This window comes from Lachancea thermotolerans, assembly GCF_000142805.1.
Source record: "Lachancea thermotolerans CBS 6340 chromosome H complete sequence".
Classification (NCBI taxonomy): domain Eukaryota; kingdom Fungi; phylum Ascomycota; class Saccharomycetes; order Saccharomycetales; family Saccharomycetaceae; genus Lachancea; species Lachancea thermotolerans.
The window spans coordinates 60,060-80,254 of record NC_013084.1 but is presented as its reverse complement, the minus strand read 5'-3'; the positions used below and the strand labels follow the sequence as shown (position 1 = coordinate 80,254).

General features: G+C 42.7%; 8 protein-coding genes across 8 annotated transcripts; 6 read left to right on the top strand and 2 right to left on the bottom strand.

Annotated features, from left to right (window-relative positions):
* Window positions 1–191: 191 nt before the first annotated feature.
* On the bottom strand, window positions 192–7,436 carry PRP8 (U4/U6-U5 snRNP complex subunit PRP8; the record flags this gene model as incomplete). The annotated part of the gene is made up of 1 exon (XM_002555865.1): window positions 192–7,436. The coding sequence occupies one exon, from the start codon at window positions 7,434–7,436 to the stop codon at window positions 192–194; it is 7,245 nt and encodes a 2,414-aa protein (XP_002555911.1).
* A 241-nt stretch (window positions 7,437–7,677) lies between these two features.
* Window positions 7,678–9,543, bottom strand: CDC23 (anaphase promoting complex subunit CDC23; the record flags this gene model as incomplete). Its single annotated transcript, XM_002555864.1, has 1 exon — window positions 7,678–9,543. The coding sequence occupies one exon, from the start codon at window positions 9,541–9,543 to the stop codon at window positions 7,678–7,680; it is 1,866 nt and encodes a 621-aa protein (XP_002555910.1).
* Window positions 9,544–9,675: 132 nt separating this feature from the next.
* On the top strand, window positions 9,676–10,452 carry THP2 (Thp2p; the record flags this gene model as incomplete). Its single annotated transcript, XM_002555863.1, has 1 exon — window positions 9,676–10,452. One exon carries the CDS (start codon window positions 9,676–9,678, stop codon window positions 10,450–10,452), a length of 777 nt encoding a protein of 258 aa, XP_002555909.1.
* A 201-nt stretch (window positions 10,453–10,653) lies between these two features.
* Window positions 10,654–12,264, top strand: MTG2 (putative GTPase MTG2; the record flags this gene model as incomplete). Its single annotated transcript, XM_002555862.1, has 1 exon — window positions 10,654–12,264. The coding sequence occupies one exon, from the start codon at window positions 10,654–10,656 to the stop codon at window positions 12,262–12,264; it is 1,611 nt and encodes a 536-aa protein (XP_002555908.1).
* Window positions 12,265–14,332: 2,068 nt separating this feature from the next.
* Window positions 14,333–15,634, top strand: DBP8 (ATP-dependent RNA helicase DBP8; the record flags this gene model as incomplete). The annotated part of the gene is made up of 1 exon (XM_002555861.1): window positions 14,333–15,634. The coding sequence occupies one exon, from the start codon at window positions 14,333–14,335 to the stop codon at window positions 15,632–15,634; it is 1,302 nt and encodes a 433-aa protein (XP_002555907.1).
* A 205-nt stretch (window positions 15,635–15,839) lies between these two features.
* NOP19 (Nop19p) lies at window positions 15,840–16,418 on the top strand (the record flags this gene model as incomplete). The annotated part of the gene is made up of 1 exon (XM_002555860.1): window positions 15,840–16,418. The coding sequence occupies one exon, from the start codon at window positions 15,840–15,842 to the stop codon at window positions 16,416–16,418; it is 579 nt and encodes a 192-aa protein (XP_002555906.1).
* Window positions 16,419–16,574: 156 nt separating this feature from the next.
* Window positions 16,575–18,113, top strand: NMD3 (ribosome-binding protein NMD3; the record flags this gene model as incomplete). Its single annotated transcript, XM_002555859.1, has 1 exon — window positions 16,575–18,113. The coding sequence occupies one exon, from the start codon at window positions 16,575–16,577 to the stop codon at window positions 18,111–18,113; it is 1,539 nt and encodes a 512-aa protein (XP_002555905.1).
* A 181-nt stretch (window positions 18,114–18,294) lies between these two features.
* Window positions 18,295–20,190, top strand: ATG7 (Atg7p; the record flags this gene model as incomplete). Its single annotated transcript, XM_002555858.1, has 1 exon — window positions 18,295–20,190. One exon carries the CDS (start codon window positions 18,295–18,297, stop codon window positions 20,188–20,190), a length of 1,896 nt encoding a protein of 631 aa, XP_002555904.1.
* Between the last annotated feature and the right edge of the window lie 5 nt (window positions 20,191–20,195).

Here is a 20,195-nt window from a genome sequence, read left to right as displayed (position 1 = left end):
CAGAGCTGAGCCGGCTCATAAGATTTATAGCCAAGAAAGGTAATACTTTCACAACACATGCATTGTTTGACGTTTTCGGTAACGGATATAGCATTCGGCCTTCAAAAGTCAAACATGGAGGCCTTTATATTGACCCGCAGTCTGTACGTTTAGAGACAATGTGTTAAATTAACGTGCCAATACTAAAATACCTATGCAAAAACGTCTTCTTTCTCTGGCTCAAGTTCTTCATTTTCCACCATGTCGCTGAATTGAAGGAAATGAATTGAGCGATGCAGTTCGTTGTAGAACTCGATTGGAATATCCAGCTTAAGCTCATATTTAGCTGAAGGACTGAAAACTGCGCTCATAAACGCGTAATTCCAAACATCGTTTGATGGAACTAAGAAGTTGCCAGTAACACGGTCTGAAAGCATCAACTGTGCGTGCTCACTAAATTCGGGGTCAAATCCTTGTGGTTCTGCGTCAAACAGATTCTTATTCGATGAGCCCCAGGAATATCCTTCCTCAGAAACAGTGTAGGCTGCCAACGAGATCGATCCAGGATTCAGGCATACAGACAAACTCACCAGGTCTTTCTCGCCTTTGAAAATATTCGAATGTGTTGTGACCTCAGGGGCGGACATATATTTGAGCTCCTGGCTTTGTGTGTGAGTCCACCCTAGCAATTCCAAATCCTGCAAATAAGGCGAGTACTCTGGGAGCATACTTAACTGAACGGTATGAGTATTGCCCAGTTGAGGTACGATAACTATGGTCCTAATTTCTTTGACTTTTTCATGACCAGCCGCTTTCTTACCGAAAATGTAACCCGCAACCTGCGCCTTCGTGTCTGAAATCTCCACGAACCTCTTCAGTAAGTTTTTGGGTAGAATGAAAACATCTTTTTCTTCGACAAAGTCATCTGACGCCAGGTAAATGGTTTTCAGACGCATGTAAAGTAAAGAATTTGCTATAGCGCGCTTACGCCATTCATTTTTCGTGCTGAATGTTTGTGTCTCGAAGTTAGTTGAAGTCACAACCATAATTTCTTCTCCCTGCGCATTCGTGCTTTTAATTTTCATGGCGGAACCTGAGGACGAATCCAGACCATTTGAATTTTGGGTTGTCTTTGACATCTCAAGCTCAGCCATTTGTTGCCTCTTCACAGATGGTGCCTTAATGTTTTGACCCAATATCAGATCCTTTATTTCAGTTTGCGTTAACGATGCAATGTTAACGTTATATTTTTTGCCATATTCCACGAGAATGAGGTCTCTCATTTGGGATTCTATCTCAATCCACTGATCATCTGAAAACGAAGGCCATAAATGGTGCTCTTTGATAGGTATAGTTGGGTCTGCCTTCAAAATCATCTTTGCCCTTTCTTCGTTGGTCCGTAATGCCCTCAAAAGAAGAATCAACCTTGAAAAAGCTGTGTAAGATGATACTCGCTCAAGCCAATCATCGTATATATTGAAAAGAACCATTTGAGGCTCCGTTGCCTTCGTGACAACGTCCGAAAGCTTTTCAATTGCCATTGATGCCGAAAATGGAAGTTTTAATTCAGTTGGCCTAATTGAGATGTTTGGGAAGTCAAGCATGTGGACCTCTAAGGGGTCTAGCATGGCCTTACGCGTAACGATTACTTGCTTTGGCTGCTCTTCTTTAGGAAGCGACCTTATTAAAGCGCTCGTTTCTTCAGCTGTTTTCCATTTTGCTAACTGGCTTAGACGCTTTTGACCCGCCCATACTGATGTGTGTATAATTTTCAAGAAAAGTTCACCAGTTTTAGGGTTTAAAGTAAAGATACAGCCATTGATAGGTTTGGTCGCAATATTTCCCTCGTAAGTTGTATGAACTGCGACTCGATAGACGTTGGTATCATCAATGAATAACTTGGTCTCGTCGCTGAAAAGTTCAGCATAATTGGACGAGTTCAAAAACGGTTCTTGGGTTTGGGATTGGTAAATTTGCAGGCCCTTCCTGATGCGTTCGCGTAGAACATACAACGATGGGTTGGCTTTCATTATTGTCTTCATACCGTTTTGTAACAACGTTTTTAAACCGTCGAACCAGTTGCCGTATGCATCATACATGTTATAAGCCAAGTCAATTCCGATCATAACGCCAGTCGGCGAAGGATACATACTGACATTATCAGTAGTGTAATCAAGAAACTTTGCCCTGACGTAGCGCGAAATATCGTGAGAATCATAATCTCCATATCTAAGTTGGACGTCTATCCATACCTTGCTCGAGTTAGACACGTTGAAATTATCATTTGTATTGTGAAGTAGGGATGGGCTAGAGACATTCCAAGTGTGATTGCTTGACAAAGTTACATCAGCAGCAGACGAATTCATCTTGTAAGACTTGCGAGGGTGTATTGCTTCTTTTTCAACAGACTCGATTTGCAGCATATCCATCTCACCATCCAATACTTGGCAAACATCAAACACAATACTTTCGTGGATCTTTTGCCACAAATGAGCCCTGAAAATTTGAATCAAAGATATCTTTAAAGTTGGGATTTTACCATGCAAAAATATACCAGTGAGATCAAGTTGGACTAAAAATCCAACATAAACATTTGCTCTGTTGATTGTAGGCGACCACCACAAGGTAAATCTACGGTTGGGAATTTGGCTCAATCCAGTTCTTTGGGCATGTGTTAGTTTTTTGAATTGCATCGAGTCTTCGAACCCCGATGCCTTCTCCCAAAACAGCCCTTCCCAAGAGTTGAACCCAGTGCCTTTGAACAGCGTGTGTTCTAAAATTGTTTCAATACCACCAAGGGCCTGGATGACATCTGTGCGATAAGCGTTAAGATTCCACAATTTACCATCGTGATGTGTATCTGTCCACCAAAATGGATTGTTGCGCTCTAAAGAAAAGTCTTTAAATTGAGAACGAGCTCTATGGCCCTTATCATATGCCAAAGTGTGGCGATCTTTTTGAAACAAGGTGCTAATTCGAGGAATACCGCGATCCCAAGATCCTTCTAGTTCTTCAAAAGCTAAACGCCTGTTTTGTTTGAGGGCCTCCTGACGTTTAGCTACGTAGTCCGCCCAAACTCTTTGCGAATCAAGAAACTCGTTTTCCCAAGTAGTAATATACCGGAAAATGGTAGGAATTAATTTTTCATCTTCATGTGTCATTCCTGCCCGGAAATGAGTGATCCCCGTATCTGTTTGTTTAGACCAACTTAGGTCGGATGCGGGGATCAGAATGTGAGAAGCACTTAACATGCCAAGCCCTCCAAGCTCCTTGGGGGTATAGAAAACCGCTGGAGGAAACCTTGTTGGCATTTTTGAATTTAAACCAAGCTTGACTCTATTCTGGATTTTTGTTTCACATTTAACCAAAACATCAAGAAGTGATTCAGTTGAAACAACAGCCTCTCTAAAATACGTAAACAGAGAAATCAATGCAGTATTCCACCTTGCTGTTATCTTAGTAAAAGTGGTAGATCCTGAGGCCATTAGGATCCCTCTAATGGTATCATTGAATTTTTCGACGTGTTCATCTGAAACCCGCAAAAAGGTTTTTGCTGTTCTTTGTTTTGTTCTCTCGTCAACTAAATCCCATACTCCTTCATCGAAAGATATCATTTCTTCTGTTCTAAAGTTTGGTAAAATCCTAGCCTCAAATCCGCACATAGTGAATAGCAAATTAGGATTGGACTTGCTATAAACAGATGCAAAAGAGTTTTCCCATGTTATGTTTACAAGAGAAATTGGAACGCGGTTAGAAATTTCCCAGAAAACTGCCCTTCCGAGATTAACGTCTGGACGCATCAATCTCATTCTCGCGTCCTTGGGCCAACACTTTTTGTTGTTGTAACCAACTGCGTTTTCGAAATTAGGATCAGGGTTTTCAGAAAGAAAATCTAGCACAAGGGCCTCTGAATCTTGCTCTTCAAAATGGAATAGAATGTGCACGACATCGAAGTACCGGCAATATAACCTAATGGGATTTCTCTTTTCAACATCCAAACTTTTAAACTGTAAAAAGTTGTTTGGAGCTTGTGATGGCCCTGCTAATTCAGAAGCTCTTTGAGGTCCCAAAATCAAAAGATCCAGCATCAAACCGTAGAATTGGTAGACGAAAGAGGAAAACTGTAATCCTCGAATGAGGCCGTATTTATTAACGTGACTCATGTCTTTAAAATTCAAGACGACATTGTTTTTTGCAGTAATATAATCTGCCAGGTTTGGATCCATTACAAGCCTGAGCAATCTGTTCAATAGCGTCAAATCAATTTTCTCAGCAAGTCCCTCTAATTTTGTTTGTAGCAAAACTGTTGACTGGCCATTGTTAACATCCCAGACCTCACTTAAGTTATTGATGCCTTGAGCCCATTTGTATACTAGCAACGGAGGAATCTCAGTGTCACTTGGTTTTATCCAATTTGGGAACAATTGGCGCTTGTCTGCTTCATACCAAAGGTATTGATCAAGATAAGCATCAGTGATTTTCTCCAATGGATCCACTGAATAGACAGGTGAAATAGTTTGAAGCTGGTCTTTCATAGAGAGATCAACAGGTTTGAAAACCCGCTGTGTAAGTAAATATTTCTTGATGCGGTTTAGCGTATCGTGAGGATTATCATACGCTTCCTCAATTAAAGCAAGCTCTTCTCTCTCAGAAGCGTTAAGACGCACTTTGGACGCGAAAGCATTCTTAAGGTTCTCTAAGGCTAGCACAAGGATCTTTGTATCATTTTTATACGTGAGAGGTGGGAAAGGTACAGGAGAAAAATTGTTCTGTTCTAACCAGTCAACCATAGTTTTAAAGATAGTTGTTGCCACAAGTGGCGTAATCTCAGGACCGTTCTTCTCAATCAACTGTTGTCTTTCTTGTTCATGCTTGATCCATAAACGTGTCAACCTCCCTAGATTTTTCCGGACGACTGTCTTTTCAACGTGAGCACCCCGTTTAATTCGGTCACGGTTATAATGAGCTGCTGATACCCACCCATCAGCTTTGGCTTTGATGTACCTTTCAATTATGTTTTTTATTGGTTCTGGCATACCTGGCACGTTCCATGCAATGTTCGCTTTCCAACACCTCCAGGCCTCACTGAGATGCTGTAAAATTGTTTTGCTTTTATTCTGACGAATGCCCTCAGGCATCATATCAAGGATATCATTCATGACAGCGGCTCTCAATTCAAGATCGTAGTATGCATCGAGGCGCTGCTTTGTTGCTGTTTTAATTACCTCGCTAGAACGCCCCTCGAACTGACGGGCGAGAAGATTCCCTAACCATCTTTCAAGTAGAGGAATTATTCCCCTCATAAAAAAGATCCACACTCTCCACGCCGGCTGCCAAAAGCCACACCCGGGACCCTTCCCTATAACTCTGTTGAACCTATTATAGACAACGTGTTTAAGATCTTTGCAGGCCCTTATTTGGTGCATGACTTTATATTTGTAGCGGTATATCCCAGTTAACTGACCGAGGTGATTCAAAATGTAATAAACTCCATCTGCAAGCTGAAAAGCGTCAACATTTCCCAATCGATACTGAACGTGTGCATCAACTAAAAGCTTTATAGCTTTTAGAATTTCGCGCATCAAATGGAAGGCGTGTCCAAATCTAGATTTCTTTCGCTCTTTTGTCGTCAGCGTTTTGGTGGGCTTCAAATTGAAGTTATAGTCTAAATGCAAATATGTTAGACCTTTACGATGAATCAACAAGTTAAGCATGTTAAAGCCCTGGGTGCATAGTTGCAGCCCTGCCTCAACCCAGTCGATCGATGTCTGCTGGAAGAACTTCGTATTTCTGAGACTTCTTAGGAGCTTTTTCTTGGACTGTTTTCCAAGCTTTGAACTTTTAAGTTCATTAAGAACGTAATTTTTTAAAAGCTTTTGATATGAGACCCTAACTTTGACTGGAACGTCAGTTTCGGGCTTCTGGAGGTACCACTTTTTAACAAGAGCAACATCCTGGGCTCTTACGGTCCTTCCTGACCTGAGGTTAAATGGATATGGTGCATGATAAAGGCTGATTGCAGCTTTTGTGTCGGGCAGGCAAACTTTCTCACTGCTCAAAAGCGGCCTGAAATTGGCGTCAAGGAGAAAATCCTCACTTTCTAAGCTAAGAGGGCGCGACGTGCCATAAGAAGCGCTAATGAGATTGAAGGAAGGATCAAAACGGAAGGTTTCGGCGTTTTCATCTTGAGTTTCCTCCGCTAAACAGGCAATAGGCGTATGATACCATGACAACTGAACAGCGCGGGGCCTGCTATTGTAGAGATGTGGGAAAGCTATCCTATAGCCCGTTCTTATAGGAACTCGAAAAATGACACGGTCAAGTGAGTTGAATTCATTGATGTCATTCTCTTCTTCGGCAGAAAACAAAGGCTCGAACTTGGGGCCTCCTGGAATGGCATTATTAAGTGCTTTTGCAGTGAAGAAAGATTTCTTTTCGAAAAGGTAATTTTTATTTGAATCAAGCCCTGAATCTAAAAGCGGTGAGGATAACCTATGCAGGTTTGCCATAGTACGATGATCGATACTCCATGTCTTGTATGATGAACCGTTAACACAACTTTTTTCATCTAAAAGCGGCTTCGAATCAAAAATCCAGTCTTTAATGAGCGCGTCGTCAACTTCGTCTAATTGCAACGTTATACCATCCAGTGGTTCAATTCCTTGTATGTGTTCATGATAGGAGAGGGGTGGTTCTTCATCATCAAAAGGCGGAAATCTCATCCTTTTGAAGTGACGACGATCCCTTTTTTCTCTCCTCATAGCTATCCAAGCGGCTGACCATTGAGCGGTGAATACCGGCTCAATTACACGGGGAATTTCATTCACAAATGTCAAAGCGCCTGTATTGTGATATAAAACCCTGACTTCTTTCACTTGTTCCCAAGGCTGAGGCATATTCTCTAAAAGCTTCAAAATTGCGTGAGGCATATACTTTAGTGCGCCTAAGAAAGCTCTCTTGTCATGGATGAATCTTTTAGATGACATGTCTTTGTGATCATTGATTATCTTGCGCAAATGTTCCGGTGGCATGTCAACCTTATGCGAATGTATCACACCTCGCTTTTGAGTTTTTCCTCTCGCGCATTTGGAGGAGGATTGTCTAAATCTCTTTTTTTGCGAGGAAATCCACTCTCTCTTTCGTTCCTTTAGTTCTTCTACGCTGAGTCTAGGGGATTCCAAACAATGTGAGAGAAGCTTTTGCTTCTTTAAGGCTGGCTTTGATGTATCAGGTCCCTTATGGTGGTGATGGTGTGGCGGTGGAGGAGGTAATGCAGAAATGGAGGATGGCATTGGAGGTGGAGGGGGTGGAGGTAACAGTTGCTCTTTTAAATCTTTTACATTAAAGTCATCTTCGCTCCTGCTTACTGAGGTTCTCTTCCTGAAACCAGGGGGAGGCGGTGGCGGCACTGACGCATTGAAGCCAGGTGGTGGTGGAGGTGGAGGAAGCCCACTCATTGAAATATGTTAGTATGGGAAGAAACGTGGAATCGGCTTTTTCCCGTTTGAAGGCTTGAAGTAAACGGAACTATCGCAGCTTCTGGAGAGTTCTTGCTCACACAACTTTTTTGGTCAGCCTTCCTATAATGACCCCGATGACCTCTAGTAACACGTCCCAAAATTTTTAGTTGACTTCAAAATGAACATAGCCACGTGACTTGTATATAAACCGCTGCGCAATACTGAAAAGACATCCATGTTAGTCCATTCTCTTTCTACACTCGCGCACTATTGCACGAGCCTCTTCTATTTCTTGGGAGCTTCCATGGGTAACCCGTAAAGCATGTTTATAAGCCTCCGAAAAATTCTTGTACCTGGCCTCATATCTTGCTAGCCAAAGACTTGCCTTGGTAGTTTCATCATTGATAAAACCGTCTGTGCTATGTTGAGCCTCAACACATCTCAGCATATACTCTTTACAGCTTATTATGTCCTTCTGTTTCTCATACAGTACCGCAAGTCGGAATAAAATAGTTGTGTCGATGTCGCTGTCGAGTGACAGCTGAAGGGCACGCGTATAACATTTAATAGATTCCTCCAAGTTATCAACCTTTTCATAACAACTGGCTAAAGCCTGCCACATTCGTTTATCTAAAGGTTTTAGAGCGCATGACTTTTGAAAGTAATATAAAGAGTACAAGTGCATATCGAGTACCTCGTAAGCTTGACCCAGTCCATACCAGGCTTTAAAATCGCGTGGATTTATATCAACTGCCCTACGATAACATTCGATAGCGGCATGCGAGTTCTTGAGCTCCACGAACTCATGCCCCATTAGCGTCCATGCGCTTGTACAATTTTTATTCAGTGTAAGAGCACGTCGAAAGTACAATATCGATTTTTCATGCTCTTGTTTTGCGCTATAGTAATTTGCAATAATACAACAGGTTTCAGCACGAAATCTGTCAACTCCTGAGGCAAATTGAGCTAGGTAAGCCAACTTAGAAGGTTTCTGCATCACGTAAAGTATGTTGGAGTAAGTATCCATGTCTTCAAGTCGATAGGGGTCAAGTTTGATAATTTGTTCAAAAATTAAGCCGGCACTTACATAGTCCATGTAGTGATAGTTAATAAGAGCATGCTGGGTTTTCAAAAATGCAAAATTTGGGAAAATGGATAGCAAGTAATCAAGCTCCTGAATAAAGTCATCAATATTTCCGCTGAATTCTTGAAATATCGACAGCTTGAAGAATTTTAGCATTACTTGAGTCTTTTCATCAGTAAATTTCTCACTTAAAATCTTCAAAAGAAGTACAGATTCGTCCGTTCGAGAAATGCAGCTTAAAAGCTCGGTCCAACATACCCAATTGAAAGGAAATAGAGTTAAAGAGCTCAGGAAAGAACTTATTGCATTCGATGGAATGTCTTGAATTTTGTACAAAACTCCTCGAAGATAATGCAAAAGCGATATTCCAAATGTAGGTTTTTCGCCTTCCAAGAGCAGATAATTGTTGAGTTCTTTTAAAATCATTGGTATGCTCGTTGATTCTCCATTATCTAAATCCACGCTTTTCTGAGACTTCTTGAGAGCATTTGAATTTCCAGATTCGTGGCTGTGAAGCCTGTTCATGATTTCTCTGTTGGCAATCTCAGCGTTTTCCCTGAAACCAGTATTTTGTTTGGAGCTCCGCGGTGCCAGTGAGCTCTCCATATTTTCCTGAGTTTTCTTATCCCACGATAAATACTTGCTGTAGAGTTTCAGAAACTTAAGCTCGGGATGTTTTGAGTCTGCCAAATAGTAAGCACACCTGTCGTATTCCTTGCATTCAAACAACGTGGACGCAAGGAGATACAAATCGTATTCTGAACTCTCCATTCCTGATAGATGCTTTTGAGGAGACTCTTGTTGCTCGAATTGAATGTTGCTCCTATTTCTCAAGGGCGAGTCGTCGTTCTTCATAAAAGTCTTCATAACTGGTACAGAAGGTATCTCGCACATTCCACATAGTGCCTCAGCGGACCATTTGGAAGAATTATACAGTTTGAGCCTAGACAACTGCACTGCGGACTCTCGCAGCTCAAGTTTCAGTTCGGATAAGAAGTTCATGAGCGAGGATTCTAACATGTAGGAGTGTTACGGCGTATATTTTTGCCTTGTATTTTTGTCAACACAAAAAGCCTTCCAAGAATAAATATTGAATTCAGATGAATACTATTATATATATTTAGTATAAAAAATAGCTTCAAGGTTTCAGTTATGAGTTCGAAAACCGTTGAAAGGCTATTGGATGATCTTCATAAGTCGCTAGATGTGAACTACGCCCACTCAAGCGAGCTGATTGAGAGCTTGTCCGTGCTCTCTTCAGACTCTACAGATGACAAGATGATTGAAGCAATTCGCGCCCTTCAAAAGACGTTCCACAGCTTCACAACTTCGTTGGCAGATTTGCGGGATGAAAACATCAATGCGATGGAATCTCACAATACCAAAAGGAAGGTAGAACCATTCGCTAATGTCGCAAAGAGTCGCCTCTCAGCCACTTTTGACGAGAACGGGAATGCCTCAACTTTGCTATCGTACGTAGATGAGGTTATCACTGGAAACAATCTGAATCTTGAACACATCAACCTAATAGGCCGGCTCTCTTCTGTGCTAACAGAAATGCTTCCGTCTGAACTTGATGACTCAACGCAGAATCTGGAGTTAGCGCAGATTCTGGAAGCCTACAACACAGATAGTAAGGGCAGTGAAGACACCGACTGCTTAAAAGAAAAGCTTTTGGACTGGATTGACTCCATCAAAATGGAGAAAGCCAGGTACAGCCTCGAAAACCAGCACATTCTCCGAGACTCTTTGAAGGCTCTCACTATGGAGGTGACACGCTGGAGAGAAAACTATGAATCTATCGAAGGCATGATGTTTGGTGAGAACGCAAACTCTATTTCACAGATGCTTCACAAGGTTCAGAGGCTAAGGCCTCAACTTAATAGTGGTTCAGGAGAAGGTCAAGAGGAAGACGTAAAGATGGAGTGACGTGACGGGGTTAAGTTTGGCTTGATAAAGCTTTCTTTACTAAAATCATGAAACCTTTACTGGAATTCGAACGTGCTCTGCCGCGCCTCATTTGAATCTTCGCGGCAAACCGTGCAACTTGACAGAACCAATGCCCTCTATTTTTCAAGAACCAGAAGTCTATCACCCACACTTCTGATATAGCAAACAATCGAGAAGGTAATGGTTTTACGGCGACCAATTCAGCGTGCAAGTCTGCGCGTTAGATTCAATTCCACTGCACCCGACAATGCTCCTAAAGCGTCTGATAACGAGATTTGGCTGCGAAAACTGAGTAACAACCGAAAACTGGCGCATGCGCCAGAAGTTAGTCAAAAAATCCAGCCAGCCAGTTCTAGTCAAGATCATAGAAACCGATTCGAAATTATTTCTACTCCACCTGATACTTCTTTTATTGGTGTTAAAGCCCCACTTTCCGAATTTACAAGTTTAAGTCATATTCAGTCAAACAACCAACGTCACGCCCAAGCCAAGAAGTTCGTCGATGTTCGCATCTTGAAATGTCGAAGCGGACAAGGTGGTGACGGAGCCGTTTCATTCTTTAGAGATGCGGGAAGGGCCATAGGACCACCTGACGGCGGGGACGGAGGCGATGGTGGCAGTGTTTTCGTACAAGCCATTGAAGGGCTAAACAGCTTAGCAAAGTTGAAAACAAGCTACATTGCTGAGGACGGAGCAAACGGGGCCGCTAAACAGTTAGATGGAGCACGCGGAAAAGATGTTTTAATATCGGTACCTGTTGGAACAGTTGTCAAGTGGTGCCTGAATCCATCCGCTGTTCGATCATTCATCGAAAAATTCAAAAATAGAGGAACTGTAAATCTTCGGCAATTGCTCGAGCAGAACAAAGTGAGCTTACAATGTACTGGTCGTTTTGAAATGGATCAAAAGCCCTCCTTTATACAACTTTTCCGGGAGTCTTACGAAGCAGGAGAAGGATGGCACTTCAAAGGAAAAGACGAAGAATATCACCTTGAAAAGAACTGGTTCAAACAACTCAAGGAGAAAGTCAGTATATATGATCTTGAGCTAGCAAGTTCAGAACTTAGCGCTGACAAGTTCCCTCTGCTTGGGATTGACCTCGATAAGCCTAGCGATCGGCCTATATGTTTGGTGAAAGGGGGTAAAGGAGGACTGGGGAATATGCATTTTTTAACAAATCTTATTCGGAACCCAAGATTCTCCAAAATGGGGCGAAGCGGTTTGGAGCAGTTCTTTATGTTTGAGTTGAAAAGCCTTGCTGACATAGGACTTGTCGGACTTCCGAATGCGGGAAAATCGACTATACTAAATAAAATTTCCAAAGCTAGGCCTAAAATCGGACATTGGGAATTCACGACAACACACCCAAGCATAGGAACATTTAATGTGGGGGCTGAAGGCTTTGGTTTCACAGTTGCAGACATTCCAGGTATTATCAAAGATGCTTCAAAGGACAAAGGAATGGGCCTGGAATTTTTGCGGCATATTCAACGTTCTAAGGGCTGGACAATAGTTGTGAGCCTGGAAAGGGAAGATCCTTTGGCTGATCTACAGCTTCTGATAAGTGAGTTAGGTGGGATGGAGGAAGTCGCCAGAAAAAACGTGCTCGTTGTCTGTAACAAAGCTGACATAGAGCCGCATAATCCTCAATCTTTGGATAAATTCCTAGACGTTCAAGGGTTTTGTGAAACGCAAAACTGGGACATAATACCTATAAGTGCATTGAAAGGAGAAAACATTGATCTGCTGATCGAAAAAATGGCACGTTGTGCTGAAACTAGTGCGACATAGCTTTTGCGGAATTGCTCGCCACTCTCGATCCCGCTGCCTGCGCACCACCATTGTGATTAGGGAGGGGATATCAATTACGTTTGCTTATAGCCTAAAACTCTGAACGATCCGTGATATTTTCACTACTCTTATCTGTCCGTGAACAGGATGTTTTGAATTATTATGATGAAGACTAAGATGCGCTGTGTAGGGCGGTGGGTACAATTTTTCGGCAAAGAACATTTCTTTGAATAGATAATCGGGCCTGATGGAGATGTGATCTATAATTTCACTCTATCTTCTTTGGATGGCAGGTAATTCAAATAAGCGTTTACCTAATTTCCAAGAGATCCAGGATCCCATTGTCTTTTATGATGTTGTCGCCGGAACTCCCAAGGTCACATATAAGTTTTTGAGAAATCAATTTAAAAGTATCGCCGTGAACTGTTCCCGAAATTCGTCCACAATATTTTGATCATTCCATTATGAACCAGTTTTATTGTCAATTATTGTGACTACTTCCCAAGAAATCGTTTTTGAACGTCTATCGACACGCTCCTAATCCAAGTTGGAAGCTCCAACACAAATTGAGAAACTTCCATAAGAATTAGCGTTTGCAGCCAAAGACAATATAAAGAATCGCGACAACATTGCCTTGAGAGTAGCGGGATATGATGTTTATTCGATTCTCGTAAACGCATTTTCCGCGTTGCTTTTGCTAATTCATGCGTTAGCTCCTCAATATGTTACGTGTTTTCCTGCTGCGTTTCATTTTTTCTTCAATTCTGAGTTGTCCTGCTATAGATAAAGCAGATAACGGAAGACTTGTAGCTGGAAAGACCGACGTAAAATTGAATAATGCGGCACTTCTCTCAATACGTTGCCGCCTTGTGGACACTTAAAGTTCTCGAAGCGATTAGCTGGTTGCTCGTGATAATGGGGCGTCTAGTTAGATCCGACGCTTGCGACAAAGGTTTAGAAGGTTTAGTAACGTTTGAAAGTCTGTTTCCCAACCATTGTTAACTAGCAAGAATTTTTGTCATGCCAAAGTTTTTTGTCTGTATTTGTTGAGGTTATGTCGCTGAGAATTTTACGGTAAGAGAGCGAATCATATATCCGGGCATGAAAAGGGCATGATTAGCCGTGTGAAAAGTCACTTTATTAGCCGCGGTTATTCTGTTACGGTGACCTCCATCCAAATCTGGTTTAACATATGGTGCATTGATCTTAGCTAACGACTTTATTCTATACAGGCTTGACTTATATCGCATTTCACTTTCCTTTCGAAAACTGATCAACACCTAATGAATAGGGATAAGGAAAAGATGCGCGATTGTTCAAATCCAGGGTTCTCGCGCAAGAAAGCACTAACATTCAATCAATAGTGTTTCTTTCTGGCAATTTATTAGACATCAATGCCTTCTGTGCTAACCTGAAAGGCAGATTGCTTGGTATACGAAGTTTCAAAAGAGCCAAGAAACTCTTGAGCACCAGTAGCACTTGCTGAATAGTTTCCGAGACGAGGAAATGCCATATGAAATTGCTTACGGGCAAGTACACCCGAAGGGTCGCCGAAGCCAGTTGTGTGGCAAGTTCAAACGCTGAACTTGTAGTGACAAGATCGCGGCTTATTAAATTTTGGAGCGGTATAGGAATTAAGCCAAAACGGTGCTTCTCTAGCCACCATGAAGGAAAAAAGGGTCAGGTAAATAGTGGCAAAATTTCGACAAGACAATTTGATTAAGACGCTTTTTAGCTGCTGACTTCCATTTCGGAGTGCTCTTACTCCTTCATAAAGATTCATTTTGAATGTTTGAGTGTTGGTTGTCTACAGTTTTACAAGTTCATGTGGTGCTCTGAGACTTAGACCACTTCTCCGTCAGTGTGTCCTTATAGCATACACAGAAGTGCCAAAAATTCAAATTTTGGCACGTTATATCCGACATTGCTCGATCACGTGATGTTCTTGCTTCTCTCCAGAACCGGCAAAAAAATTCTACCTACTGCAGAAAGCTGTAGCCAAATTCGATGAGCATCCAGTTTTCACGAACACCTTGAAGCAAGCTAGGCAACGGAATCAACCATATAAATGTCAAGTGAATTCGCGACCTTGGGCATCTCTAAGTGGCTGGTCGAGGCCTTACAAGCCATGAAAATCACACAACCAACGGCTATTCAAAAGGCGTGTATTCCTCAAATTCTGCAAGGGAAAGATTGTATAGGCGGAGCGAAGACAGGGTCTGGTAAAACTATTGCATTCGGCGCGCCAATGCTCACAAAATGGTCTGAGGACCCTAGCGGTATGTTTGGGGTTGTGTTAACTCCAACGCGAGAGCTGGCGATGCAAATCGCAGAGCAGTTCACAGCACTTGGAAGTTCCATGAATATAAGGGTTGCATTAGTAGTGGGTGGCGAAAGTATAGTTGATCAAGCTATCAATCTCCAAAGAAAGCCGCATTTTATCGTTGCGACGCCTGGGCGCATGGCTCATCACATCATGAACAGTGGTGAGGATACTATCGGAGGACTGAAAAGAGCCAAATTTTTAGTCCTGGATGAAGCAGATATATTGCTTACAGACACATTCAGCGAACACCTTGCAACATGCATCAGCATACTTCCCCCTAAGGAAAAAAGACAAACTTTACTTTTCACAGCGACTGTAACTGATCAGGTCAAAGCGCTTCAGAACGCGCCAGCCGCCGAAGGCAAACCTCCGCTTTTTTCCTATGAGGTGGAGAGCATGGACAAAGTAGCCATTCCCAGCACACTCAAAACCACATATCTGCTCGTCCCTGAGCAAGTTAAAGAAGCTTATCTCTACCAGATCCTTACTAATGCGACTTACAATGAGTCGAGTGCCATCATATTCGTTAATAGAACAGTAACTGCCGAGATTCTTAGAAGAACGCTCAAGCAGCTGGATGTCCGCGTTGCTTCACTTCACTCCCAAATGCCTCAGCAGGAGAGAACAAACTCACTGCATAGATTCCGAGCGAATGCTGCTCGGGTCCTCATAGCTACTGACGTCGCGTCCAGAGGTCTTGACATTCCTACCGTACAATTGGTCATTAACTATGATATCTCTTCGAACCCTGATACATTCATTCACAGAGCTGGTCGTACAGCTAGAGCAGGAAGAAGCGGTGAATCCATATGTTTCGTCGCCCCGCGAGATGTCTCGCGCATTGAAGCCATCGAAGAGCGAATTAACAAAAAGATGGAAGAATTCAAAGATGTGCATGATACTGCGGTCATAAGAAAGGCTCTAAATAAGGTCACTGTTGCAAAAAGGGAAAGTCTCATGTCCATGGAGAAGGAGAATTTTGGAGAACGGAGAAAGCTTCATCTAAAGAAGAGCGGCTTGAGCAAAAGCTATAGGAATAACTAGAAGACAATATAAGAATTAAGATTGATAGATTTGTTCACCAAAAGTTGTTGTGCAAGGCTTTGGGTTCAGAAACGAACTGTACTAAGCGTTTCTTGGGCAAAGACTTCATACAGAATATAAGCGCTAAGCGTAATTACGAAAAAAGACAATTTTCTGCAGACCCAACCTGTCTTTAAAAGCTGTTAGGCACAGTTGAACACACAAGATGTCAAGAGCAAAAGAGATCCAAGAGAAGCTCAGTTTACAAGCCAAACTGCAGGCGTCGTTTAATGCATCTGCTTTGAAAGCTTCGGAGTGGTTACCCAAGGATTCGCTAGAGGACCAAAAAAGCGATTTAACGTCATCAAAAGACTCATTCTACAGCTTACCAGTTATAGGCGTGGGCGCAGGCCTCAGTTTTGAAGAAAAGGAGGAAAGTAATGCTCAGGGTGAGGTATCTACTATTGGGGAATTTATCAATAGTAATAAAAAGCTATCATCATTAGCCAAAAAGAAGAAGGGCAAACATGCCACTAATTCCCAAAGCCAAAGTGGAGGGATCTTCAAAGTTAGCTCCAGTGATACCAGGGCAATGGTAGCGCTAAAAAGAAAGATGAAAAGCGGTCGCAGGCAAGAGTTAAGAAACAAAATATCACGGCCATCCGCCCTAGACATGTCCCACCCTGGGTTAGGGACCAAGGAAGACCTCCGGCACAGTGATAGTGATGAAGAGCCTCAGGTCACCAAGACCTCAAAAAAGTCATACGGCTTACTCTTCGAATCTAAAAAACCCAAGAGGAAATAGCATACTTTATCGGTCCTGACCCAATTGAGCTCTTGGTCATCTGACTTGCTTTTTTTACCGAAGAATATGCTACAAAAAATTTTAGAAGCTCATCTCATCTCATCTCATCGCAAGTCATTAGTAACAGATCAGCAAAAAGTTGAGTAGGTGCCTCAAATGAACTATACACCTTTGGATCAAAGCGCCTTCAATAATCACCAAGCTGCAACTGTTCTATGTTGCAACTGTGGTACCCCCATGGACGGGTCCTCAGGGCTAGTTATGTGCTATGATTGTATCAAGCTAACCGTGGACATCACCGAGGGTATTCCCAGAGAATCCAATGTTTCTTTCTGTAGAAACTGCGAAAGGTTTCTACAGCCTCCAGGGCAGTGGGTGAGAGCAGAACTTGAATCTAGGGAGCTATTGGCACTCTGCCTGCGTCGACTGAAGGGCCTCAACAAGGTCAGGCTTGTTGATGCATCTTTTATATGGACAGAGCCCCACTCAAGACGTATCAGAGTAAAGCTTACTGTGCAAGGTGAGGCAATGGCCAACACTATCATACAGCAGACTTTTGAAGTCGAGTATGTTGTTGTGGCCATGCAATGTGCTGACTGTGCTAGATCTTATACAACAAACACTTGGAGGGCCACGGTTCAGATCAGACAGAAGGTTTCCCATAAGCGTACCTTCTTGTATCTCGAGCAGCTAATTTTGAAGCACAATGCTCATGTTGACACCATTAACATTCAAGAGGCTAAGGATGGGTTGGACTTTTTTTATGCCCAGAAGAATCACGCCGTAAAAATGTTAGATTTCCTCAACGCAGTCGTTCCCATCAAGTCCAAGAAGTCCGAAGAGCTGGTCTCGCAAGATACGCACACAGGAGCTTCTACCTACAAGTTCTCCTACTCGGTAGAAATCGTACCGCTTTGTAGAGACGATTTGGTCGTACTGCCCAAAAAACTCGCTAAATCGTTGGGAAACATTTCGCAGTTCGTTTTGTGTTCTAAGATCTCCAACACCATACAGTTCTTAGATCCAATGACTTTGCAAACTTCTGACTTGTCCCCATCAGTTTATTGGAGAAGTCCTTTTGATTCGTTAGCTGATGTTTCTCAGTTGGTGGAATTCATTGTACTAGATGTTGATCCAACAGGCCAGACCAAGGGAAAGTGGGTTCTCGCTGATATCACTGTTGCAAGAGCTTCTGACCTCGGTTCGAACGATCAGGTTTATTACGTCAGGTCACACCTTGGTGCTATCTGCCATCCGGGAGATAGTGTGATGGGATATTTCATTGCCAATTCCAACTATAACTCAGACTTATTTGATGCACTAAACATGGAGCATGTTCCAGATGTGGTTTTGGTCAAGAAGCAGTACATTAGGAAGACTCGTAAGAACAGAAGCTGGAAGTTGAAGAGAATGGCTCGGGAGCACAAAGATATTGAAGCCTCGCAAGATTACAGCTCAAGACAACAAAAGCAAGAGATGGAAAGGGCTGAGAAAGACTATGAGCTGTTCTTGCAAGAATTGGAAGAGGACGCGGAAATGCGGCAAGCGGTCAATTTGTACAAAAGCGCCCAGCAGGCTCCACAAGACGGTGAAATGGATGAAGATGAAGAGGAAGATGCTCCACAGATTGACATCGATGAACTTTTGGATGAGCTAGACGAGATGACGCTCGATGAAGGAGCTCCTCCGGCTTGAATATAGATTTAACCTCCTGTACCATATATAGTTCCATCACTTACTCTTCTACAATTGAATTGCCAAATTATGTTCATTCTGAACGATCTTCAATGAGCGAGAACTAAGAACCCCTGATTTGCAAGCTTCCTCAATTGTACAAACATCGCTAGACTAAAATTACTAATGAATAAGGTTGCAGATGTCTGACCCACACCTTAAATTTGTGGCTCCTTGTCAATCCTTCTTGGATACATCGTTTTTTCAGGAGCTTGCTCGCCTTAAACTGGATGTATTGAAATTAGACTCAGCAATAAAGGAATTAACTAGCTCAATTGGCATTTCACATATTCCAAGAGGATCTCCATGCGCACACTTATTCTTAGATAGCCATAGCTTTGGAAGCCGTGAGCGAAAAGAAGGAGAAATGCTTATCAAGGGCTCTTTGTACAACTTTAACACAATCGAAGAATTCAAAAAGGTTGACAAAACTAGATTTCTCCGGGATCGTGCAGATGAGCTTTGGAAAGAAGGTATAGAGGATCCCAATGATTGCGTGAAATTTTCAATAATAAGTTTCGCAGATTTAAAAGCGTTTAAGTTTTTCTATTGGGTGTGCGTACCTTGCTTCCAACTAGACTCACTGACGGCCTCGGTGAGGGGAAGTGGGCCCTTCAAGTCAACTTCCAAGTTCGACGAATGGTTTGCAGCTCATCCAGGTTGTTGGAGCTGTCTTGTTGGTGAATCTGGGGAGCTAATGGAATTTAACAAGGTCAATAGCGTAAGAAGCTCAACTTTGTGCATGCGAGATACAAGCACGGTTGACATGGTACCTTCAGCTCTTGCGAAAAGTTTTATTTCACTTTTAAAGCATTTTAGGTCCGATTTGAAAGAGGTACGATTGATTTTTATAAGATCGGAGACAGCCAGCAGCTTCTGGGTTGATACTGATATGTCCTCTATCTTGGCACCAGACAATACTAAACTTAAAGTTACTGGCTGGGAAAGAAACTTGCAGAACAAGTTAACACCAAGAGCAGTGGACCTGAGCTCTTTAATAGATCCCTTGCACGTTGCAGATCAATCGCTCGACTTGAATCTCAAGCTCATGAAATGGCGTATCGCACCAGAAATCAATTTAGATATCATCAAAAATACATCGGTTCTACTGCTGGGCAGCGGAACTCTGGGGTGCTATGTAGCACGCGTGCTTTTAGCCTGGGGCGTTCGGAAAATCACATTTGTGGACAACGGAACAGTGTCTTTCTCGAACCCCGTTAGGCAACCCCTTTTTACTTTCAATAGCTGCGGAAAACCCAAGGCCGCTGCTGCAGCGGACTCACTTCGAGAAATTTTTCCTCTTGTGGAAGCAGAAGGTGTCGAGCTTGCCGTTCCCATGATAGGTCACCCAATTACCAGTGAGAGTAAACAAAATGAAGACTACAAACGGCTTCTTGAACTTATCAAAGCGCACGATGTTGTGTTTTTGCTGATGGATTCTAGAGAAACTCGATGGCTTCCAACAGTCATGGGCTATGCAGAAGACAAAATTGTCATAAACGCGGCGCTTGGATTCGACAGCTATCTTGTTATGAGACATGGAAATTACGAAACAGACCAAAAGGCCGACCGCCTGGGCTGCTATTTTTGTCAGGATGTTGTCGCGCCCAGTGACAGCCTTACAGATAGAACTTTGGATCAGATGTGCACCGTCACAAGGCCGGGCGTTGCGCTAATGGCGGCGTCACAAAGTGTTGAGCTTTTGGTATCTCTGCTTCAGCACCCTATGAGAAATGGCGGAAGGCCTGACGAGAAAGTCATCCTCGGTGATCTCCCTCACCAGATTCGGGGCTTCTTAAGCGAGTTCAAAACGTTACAGTTGCGCGTCACCGCTTATGAGCACTGCTCTGCCTGCAGCTCTATAATAGTCGAAGAGTTCAAATCCAGAGGCTGGGACTTTGTACGCGACGCGTTGAATGATTACAAAACTGTTGAAGATTTATGCGGGTTGTCAGAAGTCCAATTAAAGGCTGAAGAAGTTATGAATGATGTTTTAGATGAGTGGGATGACGATGGAGAAGATGGCGAGCTGCTATAGTTGTC